General features: G+C 43.7%; 1 protein-coding gene across 2 annotated transcripts in view; it reads left to right on the top strand.

Moving 5' to 3' along the window:
- Positions 1-1,032: 1,032 nt before the first annotated feature.
- The window catches only part of otog (otogelin), a 49,310-nt gene continuing 25,504 nt past the window's right edge, over positions 1,033-24,838 (top strand). The window contains exons 1-35 of one of the 2 annotated variants that reach the window (XM_028435434.1): positions 1,033-1,093; positions 1,164-1,206; positions 2,328-2,370; positions 3,463-3,733; positions 4,637-4,735; positions 4,935-5,092; positions 5,166-5,287; positions 6,548-6,753; positions 6,819-6,949; positions 7,013-7,119; positions 7,255-7,364; positions 7,613-7,738; positions 7,810-7,918; positions 8,082-8,128; positions 8,250-8,395; positions 8,769-8,901; positions 8,977-9,154; positions 9,225-9,346; positions 10,283-10,495; positions 10,575-10,740; positions 12,915-12,989; positions 13,923-13,963; positions 14,036-14,195; positions 18,072-18,179; positions 18,276-18,414; positions 18,500-18,631; positions 18,775-18,921; positions 18,986-19,105; positions 19,256-19,372; positions 19,465-19,621; positions 19,881-19,907; positions 19,979-20,146; positions 20,330-20,599; positions 20,677-20,788; positions 20,881-20,960. In XM_028435434.1, coding sequence (XP_028291235.1) covers positions 1,033-1,093; positions 1,164-1,206; positions 2,328-2,370; positions 3,463-3,733; positions 4,637-4,735; positions 4,935-5,092; positions 5,166-5,287; positions 6,548-6,753; positions 6,819-6,949; positions 7,013-7,119; positions 7,255-7,364; positions 7,613-7,738; positions 7,810-7,918; positions 8,082-8,128; positions 8,250-8,395; positions 8,769-8,901; positions 8,977-9,154; positions 9,225-9,346; positions 10,283-10,495; positions 10,575-10,740; positions 12,915-12,989; positions 13,923-13,963; positions 14,036-14,195; positions 18,072-18,179; positions 18,276-18,414; positions 18,500-18,631; positions 18,775-18,921; positions 18,986-19,105; positions 19,256-19,372; positions 19,465-19,621; positions 19,881-19,907; positions 19,979-20,146; positions 20,330-20,599; positions 20,677-20,788; positions 20,881-20,960 — 4,444 coding nt within the window. Of the gene's footprint in view, positions 1,094-1,163; positions 1,207-2,327; positions 2,371-3,462; positions 3,734-4,636; positions 4,736-4,934; positions 5,093-5,165; positions 5,288-6,547; positions 6,754-6,818; positions 6,950-7,012; positions 7,120-7,254; positions 7,365-7,612; positions 7,739-7,809; positions 7,919-8,081; positions 8,129-8,249; positions 8,396-8,768; positions 8,902-8,976; positions 9,155-9,224; positions 9,347-10,282; positions 10,496-10,574; positions 10,741-12,914; positions 12,990-13,922; positions 13,964-14,035; positions 14,196-18,071; positions 18,180-18,275; positions 18,415-18,499; positions 18,632-18,774; positions 18,922-18,985; positions 19,106-19,255; positions 19,373-19,464; positions 19,622-19,880; positions 19,908-19,978; positions 20,147-20,329; positions 20,600-20,676; positions 20,789-20,880; positions 20,961-24,838 lie in introns of those variants that run through there. The other variant, XM_028435423.1, reaches the window with a different exon arrangement.

The following is a 24,838-nucleotide window of genomic DNA, read 5'->3' as shown; positions in this document are numbered from 1 at the left end:
GCCCCACCAGGCCGACACCGCCCGGAAAGACCCCGCAAGGAGAGACCCCGGCAAAGCCCCTCCGAGACCCACCGTTGATTTTGTTAGATGATAAATACTTGTTCATGTGGATCTTATTGATTTCTTTTTCTTATTATGGACTTTATATTTTCTTCAGCGCACTGAGATGACTTTGTTGTAATTTGCACTATATAAATATAACACGTTTATCACCTTCCTTAGGGAGGGCACGATCAATAACATTGATTTATTGTCAATAATAAAACGTGCATAGCTGGACTACATGTAGTGTTGACTTTAGACAGCAGGTGGAGACAACAAAGAGCACACGAATGCTTGTTTTCAACCTATTTAGGGTCGTGACCCTTGATATCACACAGACATTTAACATGTTTGTAACAAGAACCTTCACAGACCCTGAGGAACTCCTGCTCTGGCGTTTTAGTAATCTCTACAGTCAGGGCACACACACAGTTTTACCGTCCGTTTGTGGAGAACCTCAGGGCTGCAGAGAACATTCATGTATTCATAGTTTTTAGGTTCATGATGTAGGATTACTATTCCAGTGTGTGATGGGCTGTGGCTGCAGTGGTGCTGATGGTGAAGATCTTCTGCTGTTTTGTTGAACTGGGGACTTCGTTTCAGCGCCCTCTGCCCACGGTCTGTGTCTACGGTCTGTACCTTGCTCCTGGTGATGTCTCCTGACCTATAGATGGTCTGTACCCATGTGCCATTGTCCTTATTTTAACCTGTGTGTGGTGGGCGGGGTTTGTGGATTTTTTACTTTGTTAAAAGGCTTTTTATCAATAAACATTGATTGATTTGTTTTTTACACCATTAGAAATATAGAGAAGAGACAGGATTAGTGCACAATATGTCTGACACACACACACACACACACACACACACACAGTGTCAGTCTCAGCTTCTGCTGATTGGCCCAGGCCTGAGGCCCCGCCCCTTATGTAAATGAGCAGGTGAGTGATGTGTGAGTGTGTGATGTTGGACCCTCACACACACACACACACTCTGATGGATCTACACACAGCGCAGAGCGGCCAGCACCTCCTCACACTGGTCCTCCTCACGTCAGGTCAGATCATTGAGTCCACACAGTTCTCACTGGTTCCACTGGCATCTCATAATGGTTTCTATGGTTACAGTGTGTCTCCGCTCAGTGGTTCAGTCCATGGAGGAATCAAACATGTGAGTTACTGAAGTGTGTGTGTGTGTGTGTGCGTGCGTGCGTGTGTGTGTGTGTGGAGCAGGGCTTCTCAACCTTGGGTCAGGACCCCATTTTGAGTTGTGTAATCAGCCAGTCAGGTGACCAGTGTGAATCTTAGGTATAATGGTGGTGGGTGTGGTCAGAGGGAAGGAGTGAGTGGTAAAACCTAGAACAGGTATTTAGGATCAACGTGTCTAAAGTTAAGCCCAGTTTTATCTACAGTCTAAGACATGTCAGTGTATCATAGACCAGTGTATGTGTAAGAACCACTACTGTAAACCCTGGACCTGAAGATGCAGCCAGGCTAGCAGAAAGAGCGGGGGCCAAGGAGCCCCAGGCCACCCCCACGGCCAAGCAGCCCCCCAGACGCCCCTAAGACCCCAAGCTGAGAGCCCCCATATACACACCTCCTTTTCCACCATTTTTATTCACTTTGAACCATTTTATTAGTGATTAAAACCATGATTTCCATCTTTAAGATGACTATAATAATAATAATAATAAACGTTCCTGGATAACAGTGGATATTATTCAGATAAATAAATAAATGTGGTTATCACAGATTCATAGAACAATGGACCATCATTTTACTGACTTTATGGATGGACCCCAAAAATCTCTCCTTTATTCCCCCTTATAGATGGTCCTGTCTCCACATGACTGTTCTTCAATGTTCATGTCTGTGTTCAACCACCTTCAGCTACAGTGGGGGTCCCTGCTCTCTGGGACCTTTATTTTGGAGGGTCCCCGCTCTCTGGAACCTTTATTTTGGAGGGTCCCCGCTCTCTGGAACCTTTATTTTGGAGGGTCCCCGCTCTCTGGGACCTTTATTTTGGAGGGTCCCCGCTCTCTGGGACCTTTATTTTGGAGGGTCCCCACTCTCTGTGATCTTTATTTTGAAAAGGTTGAGAACCAGTGTTTTTAGAGGATGTGTGACAGCAGTGAGGTGTGTGTGTGTCGGCTTTGTTTATAACTGTTAGCGTTGAGGAAGAAGACGTTGGAGAAGCAGGAGAACCATGTGTTACTGATGTTAGTCTGAACAAACCTGTCCTTGTTCTGTGTGTGTGTGTGTGTGTGTGTGTGTGTGTGTGTGTGTGTGCAGCACAAAGAACCAGAAATGGGACACCAGCTTCCAGCGAGAGCAGGTACACACACACACACACACACACACACACACACACACACACACACACACACACACACACACACACACACACACACACACACACACAAAGAGCAGCAGTGGAAGTTCATTCAATGAAAACTCAACATTCCCACTGACAAAGCAGACATGAACACACACACACACACACACACACACCTGGGGGAGAGGAATAGGATGGTTATTAGTGATGTGAGCTTTTATTGTGAAAGGCTTCCAGGCGTCTGTCTGTCCTGTGGTTAATGAGCAGCTGATAAATGTGATGAAGTCATAATGTTGTGAATATTCCCAGCAGGAATATTTAGTGTCTGTGGAAGAACGGGAAGCGTGAGAACCTTTCCCTGATCAGACCTCAGAGGACCTGTCCTCATCACATAGATCAGATAGCATTAGGCCCCGCCCACTGCATCTCTGCTCACCTCACAGCAACACATATAGAGACATATTAGAACATGCAGCTAGATCAGTATATCCTGATATATGCGTGTTAGCTTTAGCTAACCAAACATTCCCTGTACTATGAAGCAGGATATAAACACGTGCACTAACCCAGGTGATTTCAGCCTGGCTACATGTACGGTGTACTGTTCATCTTCAGACATCCTCAGGTCTTGAGAAAACCTCTGTCATTTGTCAGACCAAATAGACTCATGACTCAGCAAAACCTCCATCAAATCTAACGGCCTCACTTATCAAACCAAGCGCTGTGAAATGGTACAACCTCAGGCTTCAAAATAAAAGTCTTCAGACTCAGTGGCCTCAGGCCTTAAAACACGACATGGTGTTTTATTTTGAAGGAATCGAAAGTACACAAGATGAAGTGAGTTTAAAACATTTTTTTCCTTTCATTTGTAAAAGTTAAAATGTATCAACGTATTGTATGATTAATAAATACGTAGATAAATGAAACATTGATATATCTTAACCTTTTTAAATAAATAAAATAACTTTCAACTTACTCTTGAATCCGAAGCAGCACAAATTGATGAGTCATGTGTGTAATTTAATTTATATATAAATTATAGTGGAACATGTGAGTAGACAGTGATTCATGAAACTAATAACTGTGTTGAAGGAACCTCAGAGAACATCTCCAGGAACCTTCAGTCCTCCAGTCAGACACGCCCACCAATCACCATTCAACCAATCAGCCAGCAGCACCACACTAACCAGCCAAGCTCCACCCACAGCATCTATCAGCCAATCATTCAGCAGCACAACACAGGGAGAGGCTACGAGGACCACGTTCAGCCAATCAGAACGCAGCACACAATCCATCCAATCACCAGCCTCCAACCAATCAGGAAGTGATGACATGGTCAGAAGCTCCTCCCACAGACGCTCAGGTAGGTTGGTCTGTCTTTTAAGTGTGCAGGGTGGGTTCACTACTCATCAGTGGTGTTAGATAAAGGGTTGTGACCCCTGATTCTAATCATTCTATATGTACCTTATTAACCTTTACACGTGTTTGCTTTGTGTGTGTATATATATATATATATATATATATATATATATATATATATATATATATATATATATATATATATATATATTAGTTCTGCTCCCCCAATTAAAAAAAATACCTAGTACCCCTAAAAAATAAACCACAAAAACAATATTAAATAAACAACTAAAATATAGTAGAAGACATTTATAAATTACAAGCAATAGCAATGGATATGGAGTCATTAGGGTACTGCAGTTTTTTAACCTTAGGGTCAGGACCCCATGTAGTGTCGCCTGGAATGTTTTAAATTCTTTTGTAAATAAGGCTCTTATTTTGAAGTGAACAGGAAGTGTAGTCAGTAGACCAATGGAGGGTCTCTAAAAATGTGTGAAATATGTCTACGTGATTTTTATGGATCTAATGAGCACATGTTGATATTCTACTTGGTCACTTTCTCACTTCAAATGTTTTCAGAACTTTCAAAATAAAGGTAGAGAATCAACAGATATTTATCCTCAGTGTGAACAAGGTTTTTAACGCTGGAGGTTCCTGATGCATCTTGGGAAACTTGAAAGTATACTACAGTGGGAACGCTCATCATGCTAATCATACTAAAATGTAATGTATAGTCTATAGCATAGTGTATACTAGACAGTATATACGTTAGTGGGGCATTTACTACACACACAGAGCTCTCACTCTGATGTCAGTGAACTACAGACACTCAGAGCTACAGCTGTCAGATGTAGTCAGTGGTGCATTCACTGACTCTGTGTGTGTGTGTGTGTGTGTGTGTGTGTAGAGCCCTGCAGGTTTTCCTGCCTGAATGGAGGACGATGTGTTCAGTCAGAGTCATGTGACTGCAGCCTGTACCAGGCCACTGGACACAGATGTCAGACAGGTAACACACACACACACACACACACACACACACACACACACACACACACACACACACACACACACACATATTTATGTGTCAATAATCATTTTTAAAGAATCAGGTGAAACTATACGGTTGGTGTGTGTGTGTGTGTGTGTGTGTGTGTGTGTGTGTGTGTGTGTGTGTGTGTGTGTGTGTGTGTGTGTGTGTGTGTCAGTGTTTAACAGCGGTGCAGAGAGGGAGATGACCTGCAGGTCGTGGTCTCAGTATAACTTTGAGACGTTTGATGGCGTGTACTTCTACCTTCCTGGACGCTGCAGCTACACGTTAGTGAGGGACTGTGAGGAGGGCGGGGCCTTAGGCCTGGAGCTACAGGTACACGCACCACAGTGTGAGAACCACAGTCTTTTTCCACATGCTCTGTGTGTCACTTCCTGTTTATTTACAGGTCAACAATGACCCTGCCTGTGGCTCCACCCCCTACTCCTGCACGCGCTCAGTCAGTGTGTTTGTCCTGTATAAAGGAGAGCTGAGGATCAGTGACCTTAACGTGACCTTCAACGGTCAAAGGTCAGAAGGACACAACTAACTGTCTGTTGCTGACTATTGCTGAATGTTGCTGAATGTTGCTGACTGTTGCTGTTTGGGGCTGAATGTTGCTGTTTGTTTCTGACTGTTGATGTTTGTTGCTGACTGTTGCTCTCTTTTGCTAGCTGTTGCTGTCTGTTGCTGACTGTGGATGACTGTTGTTGTCTGTTGCTGTCTGTTGCTATCTGTTGCTGACTGTTGCTGTTTGTTGCTGACTGTTGACTATTGCTGAATGTTGCTGTTTGTTGCTGACTGTTGACTATTGCTGAATGTTGCTGTTTGTTGCTGACTGTTGCTAACTGACGCTGTCTGTTGCTGTTTGTTGCTGACTGTTGATGACTATTGCTGTCTGTTGCTGACTGTTGACTATTGCTGAATGTTGCTGTTTGTGGCTGACTGTTGCTGACTGTTGTTGACTGTTGCTGTCTGTTGCTGACTGTTGCTTTTTGTTGCTGACTTTTGCTGTTTGTTGCTGACTGAATGTTGCTGACTGTCGCTGACTGTCGCTGTCTGTTGCTGACTGTTGCTGACTTTTGATGACTATTACTGACTGACGCTCACTGTTGCTGTCTGTTGCTGTTTGTGGCTGACTGTTGCTGACAGTTGCCGACTGTCAGTGTCTGTTGCTGTTTGTGGCTGACTGTTGACTATTACTGAATGTTGCTGTTTGTTGCTGTTTTTCGCTAACTATTGCTGTCTGTTGCTGACTGTTGACTATTGCTGTTTGTTGCTGACTGTTGATGACTGTTGCTGTCTGTTGCTGACATTTGCTGTCTGTTGGTGACTATTGCTGTTTGTTGCTGACTGTTGATGACTGTTGCTGTCTGTTGTTGACTGTTGCTGACATTTGCTGTCTGTTGCTGACTATTGGTGTCTGTTGCTGATTGACGCTGTCTATTGCTGTCTGTTGCTGACTGTTGCTGTTTGTTGCTGACTGTTGACTATTGCTGAATGTTGCTGTTTGTTGCTGTCTGTTGCTGACTATTGCTGTCTGTTGTTGACTTTTGACTATTGCTGAATGTTGCTGTCTGTTGATGACTTTTGATGACTGTTGCTGTCTGTTGCCGATTGTTGCTGTCTGTTGTTGACTTTTGCTGTTTGTTGCTGACTGTTGATAACTATTGCTGTCTGTTGCTGACTGTTAATTGTTGCTGACTGTTGCAGACTGTTGCTGACTTGCTGTCTGTGGCTGTCTGTTGTTGTTTTGCTGTCTGTTGCTGACTATTGCTGTCTGTTACTCAGCCTGCAGTTGCCCCATCAGTTGCTGGGCCTACAGCTGGAGCAGGTCTCCTCCTACGTGGTTCTGAGGCACCGCCTCCTCACGCTGGCGTTCGATCGTAGCTCCTCCTCTTTATACGTGAAGCTTAGCCCTGAATCAGTGGGACAGACGTGTGGTCTCTGTGGGAACTTTAATGCTGACGCACATGACGACCTGAGGACCAGCTACGGTAGGACCAGTAGAACTATCTAGAACCATGACTCAGCACTACATACTGTGTGTCTATGTGTCCAGGTGTGTTGACTCCGCATCTGGATGTGTTTGGGAACAGCTGGATGAAGGAAAGTCCACAATATCATAAATGTCCCACAATCCCCTCTGGTTTCCCATCGCCGTGCACCGCCATTGGCTCCGCCCTCCTGCTGGTGAGTCTGTGACCTCAGAGACACTTGAAGCCACGCCCACTGCTGATTCAGCACTTTGTTCAGGAGGTGGAGAGCATGTGTGCCTTGCTGCTGCAGCCGCCATTCAGGAGCTGCCACGCCTTCGTTAGCCCCGCCTCCTTTATGGCTGCCTGCTCCAACGACTTGTGCAGGTAAGACCTACAGACGTACAGACCATGTGCTCCATCTAATCTCTGGTTACTTCTCCCGAGAACGATCAGCTGTTAACAGGAAATATTCATTATGCCCCGCCCCCTGCTCTGACTGTCCCTTATTGGTTCTCTAAGGACGGGTCTGTACGGGGACGTGTTTTGTCAGGTACTGAGTGAGTACGCACGAGCTTGTGCACACGCTGACCATCCTCTGCACGGCTGGAGGACGCAGGTCCATCAGTGTGGTAGGTGTGTGTGTCTGTCTGTCTGTCTGAGGACCAGGGAAACTGCCTGTGTTCTATGTATCTGTAGATCATGGTTCTATCAGGGGACCAGAAGAATTTGTGGGATCATCTACTTCATTGGTTGGTGTAAAACCCACTGCTGAGGTTCTTCTCACTGATGGTGGTGCTGATTATCAGGGGAATGAAGTGAGACCTCTCAGATGTTCTGTGTGTGATAAAGCGTAGCTGTGGTGTGTCTGTGGTTCTAGATCAGACGTGTCCTTCTGGTCTAGAACACAGAGAGTGTATCAGCTGTTGTCCGGACTCCTGCATCTCCAGCACTAGTTGCATCACCACCACGCTGGCCTGTCTGGATGGATGCTACTGCCCTCAAGGTCTGTCTGTCCCCTGCTACTCTGTAGAAGGTGTCTGATCTACAGACCACTGTCTGTATCTGTGTCTGTAGGTCTGATCTATGAGGGCGGAGCCTGTGTGAGACCATCAGACTGTTCCTGTGAACATCACGGAGAGACATTTAGATCTGGACAGACGCTGCAGGAGAACTGCAACAACTGGTAAGTGTCAGTTACAATAGGATACAGACAGTCAGTTTATGTGAGATCTTAGTAAATGTTCTCAAAGATTATTCAGGTTCATGTTTGAAGATTTTTATTTTCTGTAGACAAACGAGCATGAGAACAATATCAGATCATTTCCTGTTCTGGGCTCCCATTTCAGCACCTGTTCAGGTGGAGTGTGGAACTGCACTGACTACATCTGTCCAGGTACTACACACATCCTGTATGACCTACTCCATGTGGCTGCTCCGCTCAGATTGACTATTTTGGACGTTCCTCAGGGTGTTCCTAGTGGATAAGACAGATGAAGCTGTTTTCCTCTCTTCAGGCGAGTGCTCGGTGACGGGTGACATGTTCTTCCACTCCTTTGATGGTCGACTCTTCAGCTTCTCTGCAGTTTGTCAGTACATCCTCGTGAAGAGTCGGACGTCGGGAAGATTCACCATCACCATCCGGAACGCTCCCTGCGGTGCCGTAAGTGCTCGTCTATGTCTACAGAGTGGTTTGTACCATGAAGGTCTTTAAGCAAACCTCTGAACTAGATCATCTTTAGACTGCAGGAAGTGTTTAAATGAGAAACAGGTTATTTACACATCATACACAGAAGAAGGAGTTACTGACATCTGCTGCTGGTACTCAAGTTTCCTGTTGCCTCCTGTTGGTTCCTGTTACTTCTTGTTGGGTTCTGTTGGTTCTTGTTGCCTTCTGACAGTTTATACAGCCTCCTACTGGTTCTGGTTGCCCCCTGTTAAGTTCTGTTGGTTCCTGTCAGTTCTTGTCCTGTTACCTCCTGTCGGGTCCTATTGTTCTGTATCCCTTAGTTCCTCCAATGTTTTTCTGGGTGCAGATGTTGGACGGTTCCTGTCTTCAGGCGGTCAGTCTAATCACTGATGAAGATATAAGAACGGAGGTCACCCTCAGTCACCTTGGAGAGGTCTACGTCAGTGGACAGCACCGAGTGTCTCTGCCCTACTCTGATGGTAAGAACCTTCATCAGAACCTTCATTGAAGCCTCTGGAGAACCTGAGGAACCCCTTGTCGTTCCTCTCTTGCAGACAGCGTCCGCATCCAGGAGCTGTCGTCCATGTTCCTGCAGGTGAGGACGTCGTACGGCGTGTGTTTGCACTACAGCTGGGAGGAGCTTCGTCTCTACGTTCTGCTGGACGAGTCGTGGAGAGATGACACCGTGGGACTGTGTGGAACCTTCAACGGGAACAGCCAGGATGACTTCTTGTGAGCCAGACTTCCTGTGGGAAGGTGAGGGTCAGCTTCAGCGTTGACTTGGTCCTTCTTCTCCTTTCAGATCTCCTTCAGGGATGGTGGAAAGTTCTCCTCATCTATTTGGGAACTCATGGAAAGTTTCATCTTCCTGCTCCAGCAGCCTGAAGCCTCAGAGAGAACCCTGTGACGCCCACCAGGAGGCGGGTCAGACACACATACACACATAGAAAGACACACACACTAGAGGTTAGATCTGTCCCAAACAATCCAGCCCGACTCATTAAATGAAATTGGTGAATGGCCCGAGCCTGAAGCAAACTCACCGTAAATTATTATTTTATTGAATGTATTGCAGCCGGTAGATTATTAGTGCGGTGCCTCCCGCAGCGGGGGGGGGGCTCACACAATTACAGCAGCTCTGTCCAAAAGATATTTTAATGACGTGACTCGAACCGTTATCACAGTTTTACAGGCTTTAATGGAGGTCGTAGTAACGCCAAAAATAAACAAACACTGTCATACACTCACACTACCGTGGGAACAGAATTGTAAACTAGTCTTTTCTCCACTTACACCCGCCCTTTCCCAGCCTCCCAGCCAATCAACACTCAGAACACATGTAAACAAAGACACACATTGGCAGAGAAAGCTGCAGTAACCATGATGCCTTCATGACCATGGGAAATCTCAGCATCAGTTAACCATTGAATACACACAGTGGAACATAACCAGAACATAGAACCGTTACAGTATGTAGACCAGACCAGGTGGTCTATGTGTGGAGCACAGACCTGACTGAAGAACCAATCATATTTGTTCTCTGAGCTCCAGCAGCAAGTGAGGAATGAGTAAAATCATCAAACAATATTTAATATGCTATCCCACTACTAGCATAAATCACTTTAGAAATGATACCATAACAATATGGAAGTGTTTTTGTGTTTTTTAATAAATAATATTCATGTAATAGAGAGCCCGACTCTAATGCGTGAGATCTCGGCCCGGGTCGGGCTCGGGCCTAAAATCTAACCTGTAACACATACACCAGACACACCAGGAGGCGGGTCAGACACACACTCACAGCTTCTCTCTCTCTCTCTCTGTGTGTGTGTGTGTGTGTGTGTGTGTTCCTCTCCTCAGCGACCTTCTCATCTGAGCGATGTGACGTGCTGGCTCAGCACCTGTTCTCGTCTTGCCACGCCCATCTCAGCCCCGCCCCCTTCCTGCAGCAGTGCCGCTCTGATGTGTGTCGTTGTGGGACTTCCTGTCTCTGCTCGGTGCTCGCACACTACGCACGCCAGTGCCGCCGCTATGCCATCACCGTGGACTTCAGAGCGCACGTGCCTGAGTGTGGTGAGTGTACACGTGGGTGTGCATGAGTACTGCAGGGTGCATTAGCCGTGGCTCAGTGTGTGTGTGTGTGCATCCTTAGCTGTCTCCTGTCCTCCCTCCATGGTCTTTGGTGCGTGTGTCACTTCCTGTGGGCGTCGTTGCTCGTCTCTGTCCGTCCCTCAGGACTGTGGGGACGAGTGTGAGGAGGGATGTGTGTGTCCCCAGGACACCTACTACAACCACCGCACACACACCTGTGTGCACAGGTACACACACACACACACACACACACACACACACGTCCTTCAGACTTTAATCAGACTCTCCGGTAGTTTCCAGACCTCCATGGGTCAGGGTTCTGGTTTTAGATGTTTTAGTTTAAACCAGTTTAATGACACCCCCCTCCAGTAGGTGGCAGTAATTCATACATATCAATACGGATGATTTACTGCATGTATCATCCATCCTAAACAGTGACGTGCAGTCAGGGTAGGCAGTGCCTACCCAAGGGTGAATTGATATTTTGATCATTTGTTTTAATTATAATATAATTATAAATTATTTATTTTTCAATTTCTGATAACCTACAGCAGTTTTTCTCAACCTTTCTTGTCTTGTGTACCCCTTGATCCTTTTTGTCATACCATGAGTACCCCCTCACTCATACGTGTTCATGATTCTCCAAAAGTAGAACATTAACACAACTGAATATTTAACGCAAATCATTTTATTTCATCTTCTTAAATTGAACAAGTAATATTCAGCATTATTTTCTTATTTAACTCAGATTAAACATAAAATGATGTTGCCTTCAAGGCAATAAAAATGATGAATATAATAAATATTATAATAAACATTTGTATTATTAATACTAATATATTATGATTATATTGTTATTAAAGAAAATAATAAAGTTGAAATTAGAAAAAAATAAGAATGAATAAAAATAACAAGTAATATAAATAAATAAATACAAAACAAATTACCTTACCTGTGTTATATATAACTTTTATGACATTTACCACAAAAGGAGCTTCTTTGAATATGTCCTCTTTAAACAGGCATTTAAACTTTAAAAACAAGTCATAGCGAACACGTACCTTTTTATTGACAGACTTGTGAAATGACTGAGAATATTTTTTATTATCTTGAAAATAAATTCTTAATTTTTCCACGTACTCCCTGTAATGTGCTCACATACCCCTAGGGGTACGCGTACCTCTGGTTGAGAAACACTAGCCTACAGTACCTATAAGTTTGAAAGTTTCAGCATTTTGTGCGTTTCATAGCCCAAATGACTAAACATTTCTATTTCCTGGTACGGCAGAGACGCTGCACAGTCTCACTCTGCTGTAAGGCAGGAGGAGGAGCCAGGAGGAGGCCACACCCTCTACTAAAAGCACATTGCTGCTCTGCCTCTGTTCCCATTGCGTGTTTTTATGTTTGCACATGCTCAGTCAGTTCCCCAAGATAAAAACCATTTAGGTCCAAACGCAGCTCTCTACGCTACCTTTGGACGTAACCGTGCTATGCTAAATGCTATACGTACGTTCACAGTGCATTAGTGAATTGATCCAGCATGGCTGCTGCTACGTTCTCTAGCTAGTGGGCGGGATAACACTACAGTCAGGATGACAGAGCAAGAGATGATAGAGAAACTTTTTTTTTAAGAAAAACAACATCTTTTAAAAGATGGAGACCAACACCTGAGCTACCAGACCTTCAGCAAAGATAAGGTCAGAACATTGTTGGTTCTTTCTACAGTGAATGGAACAAAAGGAAGGATTGACTTTGTGGATGCTCCTCACTGAGGATGTTCTGAGTTGTTGTTGTTGACTTTTTCTCCATGTTTCTGTGTTTCCAACACAAACAACAGATGTGCTGTCGTGTCATGAGATATATGTTGTTGGAGAGTATGGAGGATATATTAAATAATTATTTATGTTTCTTTAATGGTGTTTATGATGTTGATTTTGCTAGATTAACACTTTCCAGCAGAAACATATGAAATTGTCATTGGTGGTCTGGATTTGCAACGACCTGCCTACCCAACCCTCGTGGTCACAGCACAGCACTGACCCTAATCCAAACTAACTAACTAACTAGTTAACTAACTACCTACATGTTATGGTGATTAATTATAAACTGAATGTGATCAGTTTATTGTTTTAGAAGAAGAAGAAACATGTTTGTATTTTTATGGGGAGCTCTATCTCATTACATGTTATGTAATGACAATAAAAGGCTATTCTATTCTAAACATCAAACCCTGGAACATGAATGAAACACTTTCTGAAGTCATTTTTTATCGCTGACACTTTAATAAAAGATTGTTTTAAAACACTGAATAATGATGTTTAAAAATGTTATTGTTCTTATTTGTATTGTTTTTATTTATTATTGTGAATATTATTATTATCATTGGCTCCTCCCCCTGTAGGAGTGAGTGTCCATGCAGTGTCCAGGGCGTGGACTATGAAGCAGGAGAAGTGATGGTGACGTCAGCAGGAGTTCAGTAGGTTCTCTTTGACCTTCATATCACAGCAGCAGGGGGCGCTCTTACTGTCTGTGATGGTTGTCACTGTGTGTGTGTGTGTGTGTGTGTGTGTGTGTGTGTGTTTTTGTTGTTCTTTCGATGAAGAATAAAACTGTGTTCCTTTTATATGTGGGCGTGGCCAGTTTGGAGATTTCAGCCAATCAGAATCACTATCAGAAAGGTTTTTGTTTGTTTGCAAATAATAAAAAAACAAGAATTAGATTAATGGACAGTGAGGTGGAAACCAGAGGGGAGGGGCTCCAACAGGGCATGTCCAGGGTGGGAGGAGTCAGTCTTAGAGTCTTGCTGTTGCCAATCACATGGTGATGATGGAAGTCTTCTTCAGTGGCCTTGGTTCCCACAGACTGTCACATGGTCCACCTGCCACCTGTAGTCAGACTGTATCATCTGATGGTCCAGGAGGTGGAGAAGTTGGTGTTTCCTGTGTGACAGGAAGTCAGTGATCCTCCTGTAGATGGAGCTTCATGTTATGGTGACGTCAGGTCTACTCTGGTGTGTGTTCTAACATAGAGAGAACATTAGAAGACCAGGAACATTAGGGGGAGGAGTTCTGATCTCAACACACCAGGAGAGGAGGAATGGTGGTAGGTGGAGCTTTTGGATCACAGATCTACACATGCCCTAAAACAGGAAGTCTACACAACCTTCTTCTGACAATGGGCAGGTCATTCACCAAGAGATTTGATTGGTCAGGAGGCGGGGCTTTTATAGTAGACTTTAACCTGCTCTAGACCAAGTTTGCTGTTTAGCATCTGTTACCATGGTGACTGACCTGGTTAGCGGCTAACCAGAACACAGGAATAACTGTCAAGTTAGTCCAGCTTCCTGTTCATAGACCTGATGATGATGATGATGATGATGATGATGATGATGATGTCTGTCTGTCTGCAGCCTTTGTGTTGATGGTATACTGGAGTCACAGACCATCACAGGTGAGTCTGTATCTGTGTGTCTGTATCTGATGTGTATCTGATATGTCTGTAATATGTCTGTGATGTCCTCAGATGGTTCGTGTCCTCCTGGTCAGATCTTCTCTAACTGTTCTGAGGAGGACTTCAGAGGACAGAGTGTCTCCTGTGAGAGGACCTGTGAGTCCCTCCTACTGAACCTCAGCTGTCCTCGGTCCCCTGAGGGATGTGTGTCCGGCTGCTCCTGTCCTGAAGGGTTAGTTACTGAGTGAGGACAATCAAGAGCTTCATGAAGCTCCTTCAGGGACTAATTATGTGCAGTGCTGACAGAAGGTCCACACAAAGAACCTCCTGTTAGTGACCAAAGCCTCTCAGAAGCAATAATGGAGAGAAGAGGAGGGACAGATGCTGGCTTTGATCCAGGAAAACGCACACGCACACACAAGAATCTGATTGTAGAAGAGCTGAGCGTAAATGAAGAACAACAAAACTCCTGATTCATCTAGAGCTGTACAAAATAAGTCTACTTAAATTCAATGATGGCTTGTTCAAAACTTTTCTGAAATTATTGTTAAAAATGTCAACAACTCTCACACGTTGTTTTCTGTAATTGAAAATCTCACAACCCCCCCAGATCAGATAGTCCCTGAATTACTGTCACCTGGTAAATGCAATGAATAAGTCTTTTCACACTCACTGAAATCTCGCTCTCGTTCAGTTCTCGCGCGTGAGTTCAAAGATCCAGAGAGATGAACTTTCCTTCGCTGACAATGAGTCTGACAGACATTTATATTATTTTTATCATTGGAGCATTGATTCCTTAAAAGATTTTTTGCAGAAACATGGTCTTGGTCTCCAAGGCAGAAATGCTGAGTTAGCTGCTAAAGCTAATGCTACTAATACTAATGCTGCTTAAGCTAAAGCTGCTAAAGCTAATGCTACTAATACTAATGCTGCTTAAGCTAATGCTGCACATGAGCTGAAAATTCATTTTAATTTTAAACAGTGACCAATCAGCTGATCAGTGCTGTTTCACTTATTGACCTGTTCAAAAATAAACTAACAATAATAAAGGTAAATACAGAAAAAATTAAAGTTAAAAGTTAAAAGCTTGTAGGAGTGGAAACAGAGGAGGTGTGTCACTGATAATGCTTATAACATCGGTTTTACTAAAGTGCTCAGATATGAGCCTCATTCCTGGGTAGAGTCAGAATCCTCCCGCTGGAGACCCAGGTAGTCGGTATTTTTATTCACCTGGGGTCACCTGTGTGGAAACAAGAGGACTGCTTTTGCTTCCATACTGCTGCTCTCACCGGTTTTTAAAAGTGCTCAGATCGGCCGAAAGTGACATCAGTGAAAAACCCTGGTCCCTCCCCAGGTCAGGCATACACAGTTCCAGAGTCTGAAAAGGCTTATTTGCTGTATATGTCAATGAAAATACAGGTCAGAAATGTCTAAATGAAAGATAAACCAGGTCAAACACAATGGACGCTAAACTCAAAAATCCTCAATGTTCCATAATTTAAGACACACATGAAAGAAGAACTTCCTATAAATAAATAATAATAAAAGGCTATTCTATTCTATTCTATTCTATAATGTGGAAGTTAGTCCTGAGATTTTATGGGATGCATTAAAAGCTTTTAATGGGGAAAATGATTTATTTCTGTTCCTACAGAAACAAAGACAATCACAACTAATAACAATAACAAAGGAACTAAAGGAACTTGAAGCAGAACACAAGAATGAACCAATCTCAAATCTTCTATCAAAGCTAAAAATAATAAGAAAGGAAATAAATATGTTGTATTCACAAGAAATTGAAAAAAGATGTTCTCCACAAAGCAACGATATTACGATGCAAGTGCAAAATGTTCTAAGTTCCTGGCAAGGAAACTACAAAAACAACAGGCAGATAACACAATTTATAAAATAAGAGGTACAGACTCTAAGGCCTTAGTAAATACACAAATTGACATGCAAATAGCTTTTCAAAAATATTACCTACAACTATATTCACAACCACATACAAAAGATGAACAAGAAATTAAAAACCCTTAAATTTACCTTCATTATCCAAAGACCAACAGGCTCTACTCACAGATATTACAAAGGAAGAGATTGAACATGTGATAACTAGATTAAAAACAAACATATCACCTGGTCCAGATACCTACTCACAGAGTGGTGCTCTCTACATTGAGCCATTGGATCAATGGATAAGACGAGCAGAAAATATTAAAGGCATCTTAATTGAGGATGAACAACATAAAATCACATTATACGCAGATGACGTTTTGGTATATCTGACAGAACCTTTAAAATCATTCACTAATCTGATGGACATTCTGGAATCTATGCAGGATATAAGCTCAATGTTTGAAAGACCCAAATATTAACATTTAATTTTGTTTTAAACAATTACAAGGAAAATTGATAATGCAATGGGCTCAGACATTGTTAAAGTACTTACAGTATGTGTGCAGTTACCTAAACAAATAACTTCAGTGGGGAAATTGAACTATGATGCACTTTTGACACAAATTAAATTGGATATTCAGAGGTGGAACTGCAACTCGTTTATTAGTTTTATTCAAAGAATTGAAACTGTAAAAATGAATATATTACCAAGATTTCTGTTTTTGGTCCAAGCACTCCCAATTGAAATGACCAAAAAACAATGTATTGAATGGGAAAGGATGACTTCAAGATTCATATGACAAGACAAAAAACCCTGGGTAAGGTTTAAAACCCTACAACTCTCAAAAGACAAAGGGGGCGTGGCCATACCAAATTAAAGAGATTATTTTACTCAGCCCCGATAAGACCACTCCTAAACCACTGCAATAAAGAATAGGAAACAGAACTCTCATTGACAAAGGAAAAACTAATCCAGGCATTACTAGCAGATCAAGATTTATCAAGAGCTATAGATGATATACTAAACTACTGGATAAAATGTCAGTTTAAAGGAATATAATCTACAGGAACATTTCAAACTAATACGCTGGTGATTTTATGACCCAGATTTTGGGCCTAATCAGTCAGACTCCAGATAGCTCCAGGAATTATTCAGTTACTGATAAGAACCACGTAATGAGCTTCCAGACCTTAAAAGATAGATATTCTCTTGAACAACAAGATCATTTTAGATATTTACAGTTACACCACTACTATGACAAGACACTTAAAACCATCTCCTAGATTCAGAACAACCCATATTAAAAGAATTTATAGCAGCAAATGTCGGCTGTATAAAGGCTTTGCAGCTAAAACATCTAATTCAACAGAAAACATAAAAAACTAAAGGGAAAAAGAAGGTTGTGTTATTATCTCAAAGGAAGAATGGGAGAAGTGTTGTTGATCTCTATGGAAATGAACCGACTCACTCACATAGAGAGAATTTGTTTTAGATATTTTATTGACAGAAATCATTCTCAGGATCATTCTCCAGTGTGGGAGTCAGGATGATAATCATCATCACATTTTTTGGGAATGTCCTCCAATTAAGATTTTTTGGTCAATTCTTCATAAAAAGATGGAGAGAATATTTAATATGAAGATACATTTCTCTTTGGAAAGGTGGACTTCTATTCAGGGCACTTCAACATGTACTTGTTTAACATTCTTATAACAGCAGGTAAAAGACTGTAAACATCCTGATTCCCCCTCGGTTGAAGAGTGGAAAACATATTCTATGACAATTATATCATGGAAAAAATCACATTCTCCCTCAGATTACAAACAGAAAGGTTTACCCAGCTTTGGTCAAAATGGAGGTAAGTTATCTGAAATATAAATGTGTAAACTATTTGTTGCTGAAATGTCTCAGTATCTATTTGTTTGTTATGTGTGTGCATACTCCTCAATTGTAAATAGTTATTAAAGTAAAAGACTCAAAATTAATGTTTTAATAAGTCATGTCAGAGACACTTTCCCTTTTTATTACTGTTTTTAATATATGTAAACATGACTGTTAATGTGTAAAACGTCCTCAAACCTTTCAGAAATAAAGAATAATAATAATAAAAAAAATACAAGTCAGATAGTAGAGCCCAGAGTTCACAGCAAGCATTTTAGTTGAAATGGAACATTTTTAAATCTGTGTGTGTGTGTGTGTGTGTGTGTTCAGTCTGCTCAGACATGGAGATGAGTGTTTCCATCCCTCATCCTGTCCCTGCCTGTGGAAAGGAAAGGAGTTTTATCCTGGGGACCTGGTATCTTCTCCCTGTCAGCAGTGGTACATTCTCCTTAGAACCTCCTCATGTCCTACACCTGATCCACAGGTTCTGAAGGTGTGAAAGTCCCATAATAAAAGTGTGTGTGTGTTCCGTAGTGTGTGTCAACACGGGACCTTCCAGTGTGTGTCATGGCCATGTGCGTCCATGTGCTCAACCTACGGCGACCGACACTACAGAACCTTTGATGGTCTTCAGTTTGACTATGTGGGAACCTGCAGAGTTCACCTGCTGAAGGTACCTGTCTGTGGTAGATTCTCTGCTGCGGTGCTGCAGAGGGGGGAACCCTGGTTATTATGCTAATGCTAATGTTCTGTTACAGAGCAGAGGGGGGAACCCTCTGAGCATCTCTGCTCAGAACATAAACTGTGATGAAGGAGGAGTCTGTAGAAAGTCTTTACTGATCAACGTCGGACGATCCGTCCTCGCCTTCAACGATGACTCAGGGAAACTGGTATGAGTATCAGAAAAATTAGAAATAATAAAATGAAGTTTTTAATGAGATGATTAATGATGTAAGTCATGACTTTGTTCATAATCAGGTGGTACTTTAAGTCCTTGGTTCTCCATCACTGTCATCACTGTCTCTGTGATCAGGACCCTTCCAGTGTTCTCCAGGAGAACCAGAGGCTCCTGCTGTGGTCTGCTGGATTTTTCACAGTGCTCCACCTCCCAGAGGAGGACCTGTCCATCCTGTGGGACAGGAGAACCACGGTCCACATCCAGGCTGGCCCGCGCTGGAAGGTGATCCAGATGTGAGGAGGAGGCGGAGCTTTTCCCAGGACTGACACAGCTGTGATGTGTTCAGGGTAAACTCAGTGGACTGTGTGGGAACTTTGATCTGAAGACGGTGAATGAGATGCAGACCCCCGACCACATGGACTCGTCCTCTCCTCAAGAGTTTGGAAATAGCTGGACCAGCACGGAGGTGAGCTTAAAGTTCAGGAGGACAAGGGTGTGTGGAGAAACAGGTCTGAGAAATGTCCTTTAATCAGAGTTGAAAGGATCTGTTTACGTTTATCCAGCTGCAGGAAGACCTCACTAACCTGTGTGTGTGTGTTTGTATGTGTGCGTGCAGTGTGTGCACAGCCCTGACCTCCGAACCCCCTGCTCCATCCTCCCTCTCAGGGAGGCGCTGGCCAAGCGTCGCTGCTCTGTGCTGCTCAGTGAAGTGTTTGAGGCCTGCCACCCTGTGGTAAGAGTTGGTAGTGCACAGGGGAAGGGGCTTAGCTGTAGCTGAGCTGTGTGTGTGTGTGTGTGTGTGTGTGTGTGTGTGTGTGCTCTCAGGTGGACGTCTCCTGGTTCTACATGAACTGCGTGTCAGATGCTTGTGGCTGTGTTGCAGCAGGTCACTGTGAGTGTGTGTGCAGCAGCGTAGCAGCGTACGCTCAGAGCTGCTGTCATCAGGGCGTGGCCGTGGACTGGAGGAGCCCCTCCCTCTGCCGTAAGGACCCCATTAACAACTATTATAAATATATTATTAATGAGAATTAAACTAATAATCACTGCTGCTAATGTTGCTAACATCATGCTAATGATGCTGTTTCCACCATTAAACATATATGTTTAACAAAATTTGGTCATTACTGATAATCATATCAAGGGTTAGCACCAATCAGCAGCTGAATCAAACTCCACCCCATGATAAGATGTGCTCTCAGTGACCAATCAAGTAACTGTGTGTGTGTGTCCTCCCCCTGCAGCGTACGACTGTGAGTTCTATAACAAAGGTAAGAGTCTGAAACAATGCGTGTCATGCGTTCACCTGGAGCTCCCCCTTCATCCTCTCACCTGTCTGCAGTTCTGGGTAAAGGGCCATTTAAGCTCCGCCCCTTCAGGAACGGCAGTGGCGTGCTGGCGGCGCAGCGCGCAGGTGGTTCTGTTTTTGTGCAGACAGGAGAGCTCCGCCCCTCCGACGTTGTGTCAGAGTTCATGATGACACCTGGACTCAGCAGAGCCCGCCCACACGGTGAGACGCACCAGGCCCCTCCACCCTCAGACAGGAAGACACGCCACACCACCTGTCCTCCCCCTGTTCAAAGCCTGTCCGCCACCTCTTCTCTTCCCTGTCCAAAACCTGTCCTCTACTTGTCCTCCACCTGTTCTTCATCTGTTCCCTGTGGTCCTCTGACATCATCTGTTCTCTCCTCAGACTCGTCTCGTGTGTCCTTCGAGGCCGCCCACAGGCCAAACTACTTCCTGTTTGCTGTTGGCGAGCGGGTGAAGCTGGCTAAGTGGGAGGAGAGTGATGCATTCTGGGACGGCGCCACCTTTGTCCTGCACAGGAACAGGTGGATCCCTGGCTACAACTCATTGGAGTCGCACCTGAAGCCAGGTTTGTTCCTCGTGGCGTCTCCTCCTCATCTGTTAAAGTACAGACACTCAGACGCCTTCAGGAAGGACTCTCTATTCCTGCTGAGCGGTGAGCGCCCGCCACGGCACTTACACCAGTCAGAAGGATGTCATGTGACTCGTGTTGGTGTGATGTCATGTGATCAGGAGCAGGCTCCTCCCCCTCCCCCGTATGTCAGTGGAGGTACGACTCGTGTGTTCGTCCCTGCTTCAGAACCTGCAGCGATCCGTCAGCAGAGAGCTGCTCCTCCATCCCTCAGTGAGACCTCACAACCTTCATGGCCTTCATGACCTCAGTTAGATACCTGACTCTGTGTGTGTGTGTGTGTGTGTGTGTGTGTGTGTGTGTAGGGTGGAGGGCTGCCTTCCAGTGTGTCCCCACCACACTGTCCTGGATGAAAGAACCCGACGATGTGTTCATGTGGAAGACTGTGAGTATGAAAGATCAAAGGTGTGTGTACATGAGACAGGTGGACCAAAGGAGAACCTGTAGGAATGTTAAAGGACAGCATGTATGTGTGGATGATGATGATGAGGAGGAGGAGGAGGAGAATGCCTCCTCCTTGCTTGGTAGGAAGCCTCCACGCAGGTGCAAGGGGGACTCGCCCAGGCAGTTTGCAGCCTTGGTGCAACAAATGACCAAATGAATGGGGGGTCAAACCGTGAGGGGAGATGCCCAGCAACCCCCCGCCCACAACAGAGGGAGAAGGAACCAGCCGACCCGGACCCCTCTTTAAAAACCTTTCAAGGTGAGGGCCCCCCGGGGGTCTGCACTGGTGCGACTTAGGTGGTGAACTTTGGGGCAAGGCAGGCAACTACCCTGAGGAGGGTTGGTCTTCGGACCATCCATCCCCACCCTGGGCCGAGGAACTGGAGAGGGAGGAGAGGTGTTGGAGAGAAAAGGCAGAAAGAGAGGAGGGAGAGAAGACATGATGGGAGGAGAAACAGGAGGAGGGAAAGGAGGGGTGAGCGGGTTGTGACTGAGGGAGTGAGAGAAGGTGGTTAGAAGAAAGAAAGAGAGATTAACATGTGCAGCGTTTGTCTCTGAGGGAGCAGAACAGGAGAAGGTTGAGGAGGGTGATGGAGAAGGTTGTGATGAAAGGGTGGGAGATTGTGTTGCTGAGTGAGATAAGTGCAGATGATGAAGGTGTGCTGTGGTTGTGAGAAGATGAGGAGAGAGTGGTAGTTGTTCTAGAAGAAGTCAGTGGTGGTATTGTGTGGAGAGGTGATGGAGTTGTGGAGAGGGTAACTGTGGTTGTGTTTGGAGGTTTGAGGTTGGTTGTGGTAGATCAGCCTGTGTGGGGTATAGATGTGGATAGTATAGAGAGGTACAGAAGGGCAGTGGAGAGTCAGGTTGTGATTGGTGGAAATGAAAAGCTATAATTGGAGGTGATTTTAATGTAATTGTTAGAAGAAGGTACGAGAGAGAAGGAGTGAATGGGAGGTATGGGATAGGTAGAACAAATGAAGAGATTTGATAGACTGGTGTGGAGAACATGACTTAGTGAATATGAACAGTTACATGAGGCGTTAGAGGAGAGGAACGTGGTTCAATGTGATGTATGAAGGTGGTATGAGTTGATGCTTTTATTATGAGAAGGACAGACAGACACTGGGTGGTGTGAAAAATGAAAACGGATGAAGAGTAGGTGTTGTTGGACCACAAACAGAAAGTGATGACTGTGAGGGTGAATGAGAGGAGATGGAGAGTACCAGAGATCAGATGGAGATGTTGAAAGAGCAGAAGAAGAAAGTGGAGGATGAGGAGAGAACGGGAGAACTGATGGAAGAGGAGAATGTATGAGGAGATGGAAGGAAAGAATTGGAAGTACTTTCCAAGGTGATGATGGAGGCAGTGAAATAAGTGTGTGGAGTACATGAGAAGGGGCGCAATACCCATAGATGATTGGACATGAAGAGGGGTTGAATGTGATGAATGAGAGAATAAGAGTGGTGGTGAGAAAGAGGAATGAGAAGGTACAACTGGTGGGTAACCGAAGAAGGCTGAGACATAGGAGAGATGGACAAGTGATGGAGAGAATGGAGGGCGAGGTGGTGGAAGCAAGAGAGGAAGTAAAGGAGGCGAGGAAACAGCTGAAGAAGTGCTTGAGGAGGTTTGAGGAAGAATGGTGGAGAGAGAAGATAAGAGAGTGTCAGGAAGTGAGTGAGACTGAGAGGGTGGGTGAGATGTATAAGTGCATGAGAAAGATTAGGAGTAAAGGATGTAAGGCTATGGCAAGTTATATAATGATGAATGAATATAAAGAACATTTTCAAAGGATGACTAGTGAGAGGTCTGAGGAGGAACCAAATGTGATTGAAGAGGTGGTGAATGGAACGACAGATCTGTGTGAGGATGAGAGAGAGAAAGAGGTGAATGAGATGCTGAACGAGACGCCTGAAAGGGAGGAGATTGAAGAAGAAATGAACGAGATGAAAGAATCAGTGTCTGGTGATGATGGAGTAAGAATTGTATATATTAGGATGGTACATGGTGACGTGAAAGAGAGGGTGATACAGATGTTTGAGAGATGTTTGAGAAGAGAGCGGACAGATGAGATGAATCTTTGAAAGTGGGGTTGATGTTTGTTTAAGAAAGGAGACAGGAATGATGGGAACAACTATAGGGTGTGTCTGTTGAGTATGGGAAGTAGGATTTTAGCAAGTGGGTGGCATGGTAGGTGGAACATCTGGGTTTGTTGGATGAGGAGCAAGTGGGGTTCAGGAAGGGTAGGTTGATGGTGCATGTGGTCCAAATGATGCTACGAATGTAGGAGGACGTGGAGGACTACAAGAAACCCTAACCCAAGTGGTGATGAGGCAGGAGGAGGAAGAGAGGAGGTGAGGTGACGTGGAGATGGTACCTGGGGGATTGTTTGCAGGAGTGAGTGTGTGGTAGAAAGGAAGTTCAGAAGTGGTGAGTGTGAAAGTGTCTCTGGTTCTGTTTGTGGATGACACTATGATTGTGGGGTTGAAAGGAGAGATGGATGAAGGGATGAGAGCAGTGAAGAGTGTGATGAATAAATGGGAAGAGAGAAGTAATGAGGATAAGGAGGAGGGGCTTGAGTTTGGTACAGATGAGGGTGGAGAGATCAGAATATTAGGAAGTTGGGTGAGTTCAGAGGTGGATGTGAGAAATAGGATTAGGTGAGCAGGTGGTTTGTGGTGGAGAGTGAAAGGATGGTTGAAAGGGTCGAGAAGGTCAAAAAGGTGTCAGGTGAGAGTGGTGGAGGTGTGTGTGGAGAGCAGTTTGATGTATGATTGTCAGGTGTGTGTGTGGTATGTAGAGACATGAATAGGTTACAGAGATGGATGGATAAGTGCTACAGGTATGTATGGAATAACAGGAATGGTGAGACGTTGAGACAAATACAGGTGAGAGGGGTGAACATGTGGGATGTAAGGGAGCGACTGGGAGTGAAGTCTATAAGGTGGAAGATTGAGAAACGAGTGTTGGAGCGAGTGGGTCATGTGATGTGAATGGTTAATGATAGACTGATGAAAGCAATGGTGTTAGGGTGGTATATTAATATACTAATATACTAATACACTAATACACTAATATACTAATACACTAATACACTAATATACTAATATACTAATACACTAATATACTAATATACTAATATACTAATACACTAATATACTAATATACTAATATACTAATATACTAATATACTAATACACTAATATACTAATATACTAATACACTAATATACTAATATACAAATATACTAATATACTAATATACTAATATACTAATACACTAATATACTAATATACTAATACACTAATATACTAATATACTAATACACTAATACACTAATACACTAATATACTAATATACTAATATACTAATATACTAATACACTAATATACTAATATACTAATATACTAATACACTAATATACTAATACACTAATACACTAATATACTAATATACTAATACACTAATATACTAATATACTAATATACTAATATACTAATACACTAATATACTAATACACCAATACACCAATACACTAATATACTAAGTTAGAATGATGTGAGAAGAAGAAGGGGAGAAAGATGAAAACAGTGCTGTATTGGTAGAGAATGATTAATGAGGCGGGGCTTGACTGGACTGATATGGTGTGGTCGTGCGGTAACAGGAAGAAATGAAGGTTGTGGTGGAGGAGAGAATGGAGCATTTGTATAAATATGAGTGTCAGAAAGGACATGAGTATGTGTGGGTGACAGTGAACTTAGAATGAAAGGAATGAGAGGAGAATGATTGACTTAGTGAGTAGATATGAGGAGTGTGTGAAGG

The sequence above is a fragment of the Gouania willdenowi genome, chromosome 3 (genome assembly GCF_900634775.1).
Source record: "Gouania willdenowi chromosome 3, fGouWil2.1, whole genome shotgun sequence".
NCBI lineage: Eukaryota > Metazoa > Chordata > Actinopteri > Blenniiformes > Gobiesocidae > Gouania > Gouania willdenowi.
The sequence above is the reverse complement of the archived record's forward strand: the minus strand, read 5'-3'. Positions and strand labels throughout refer to the sequence as shown.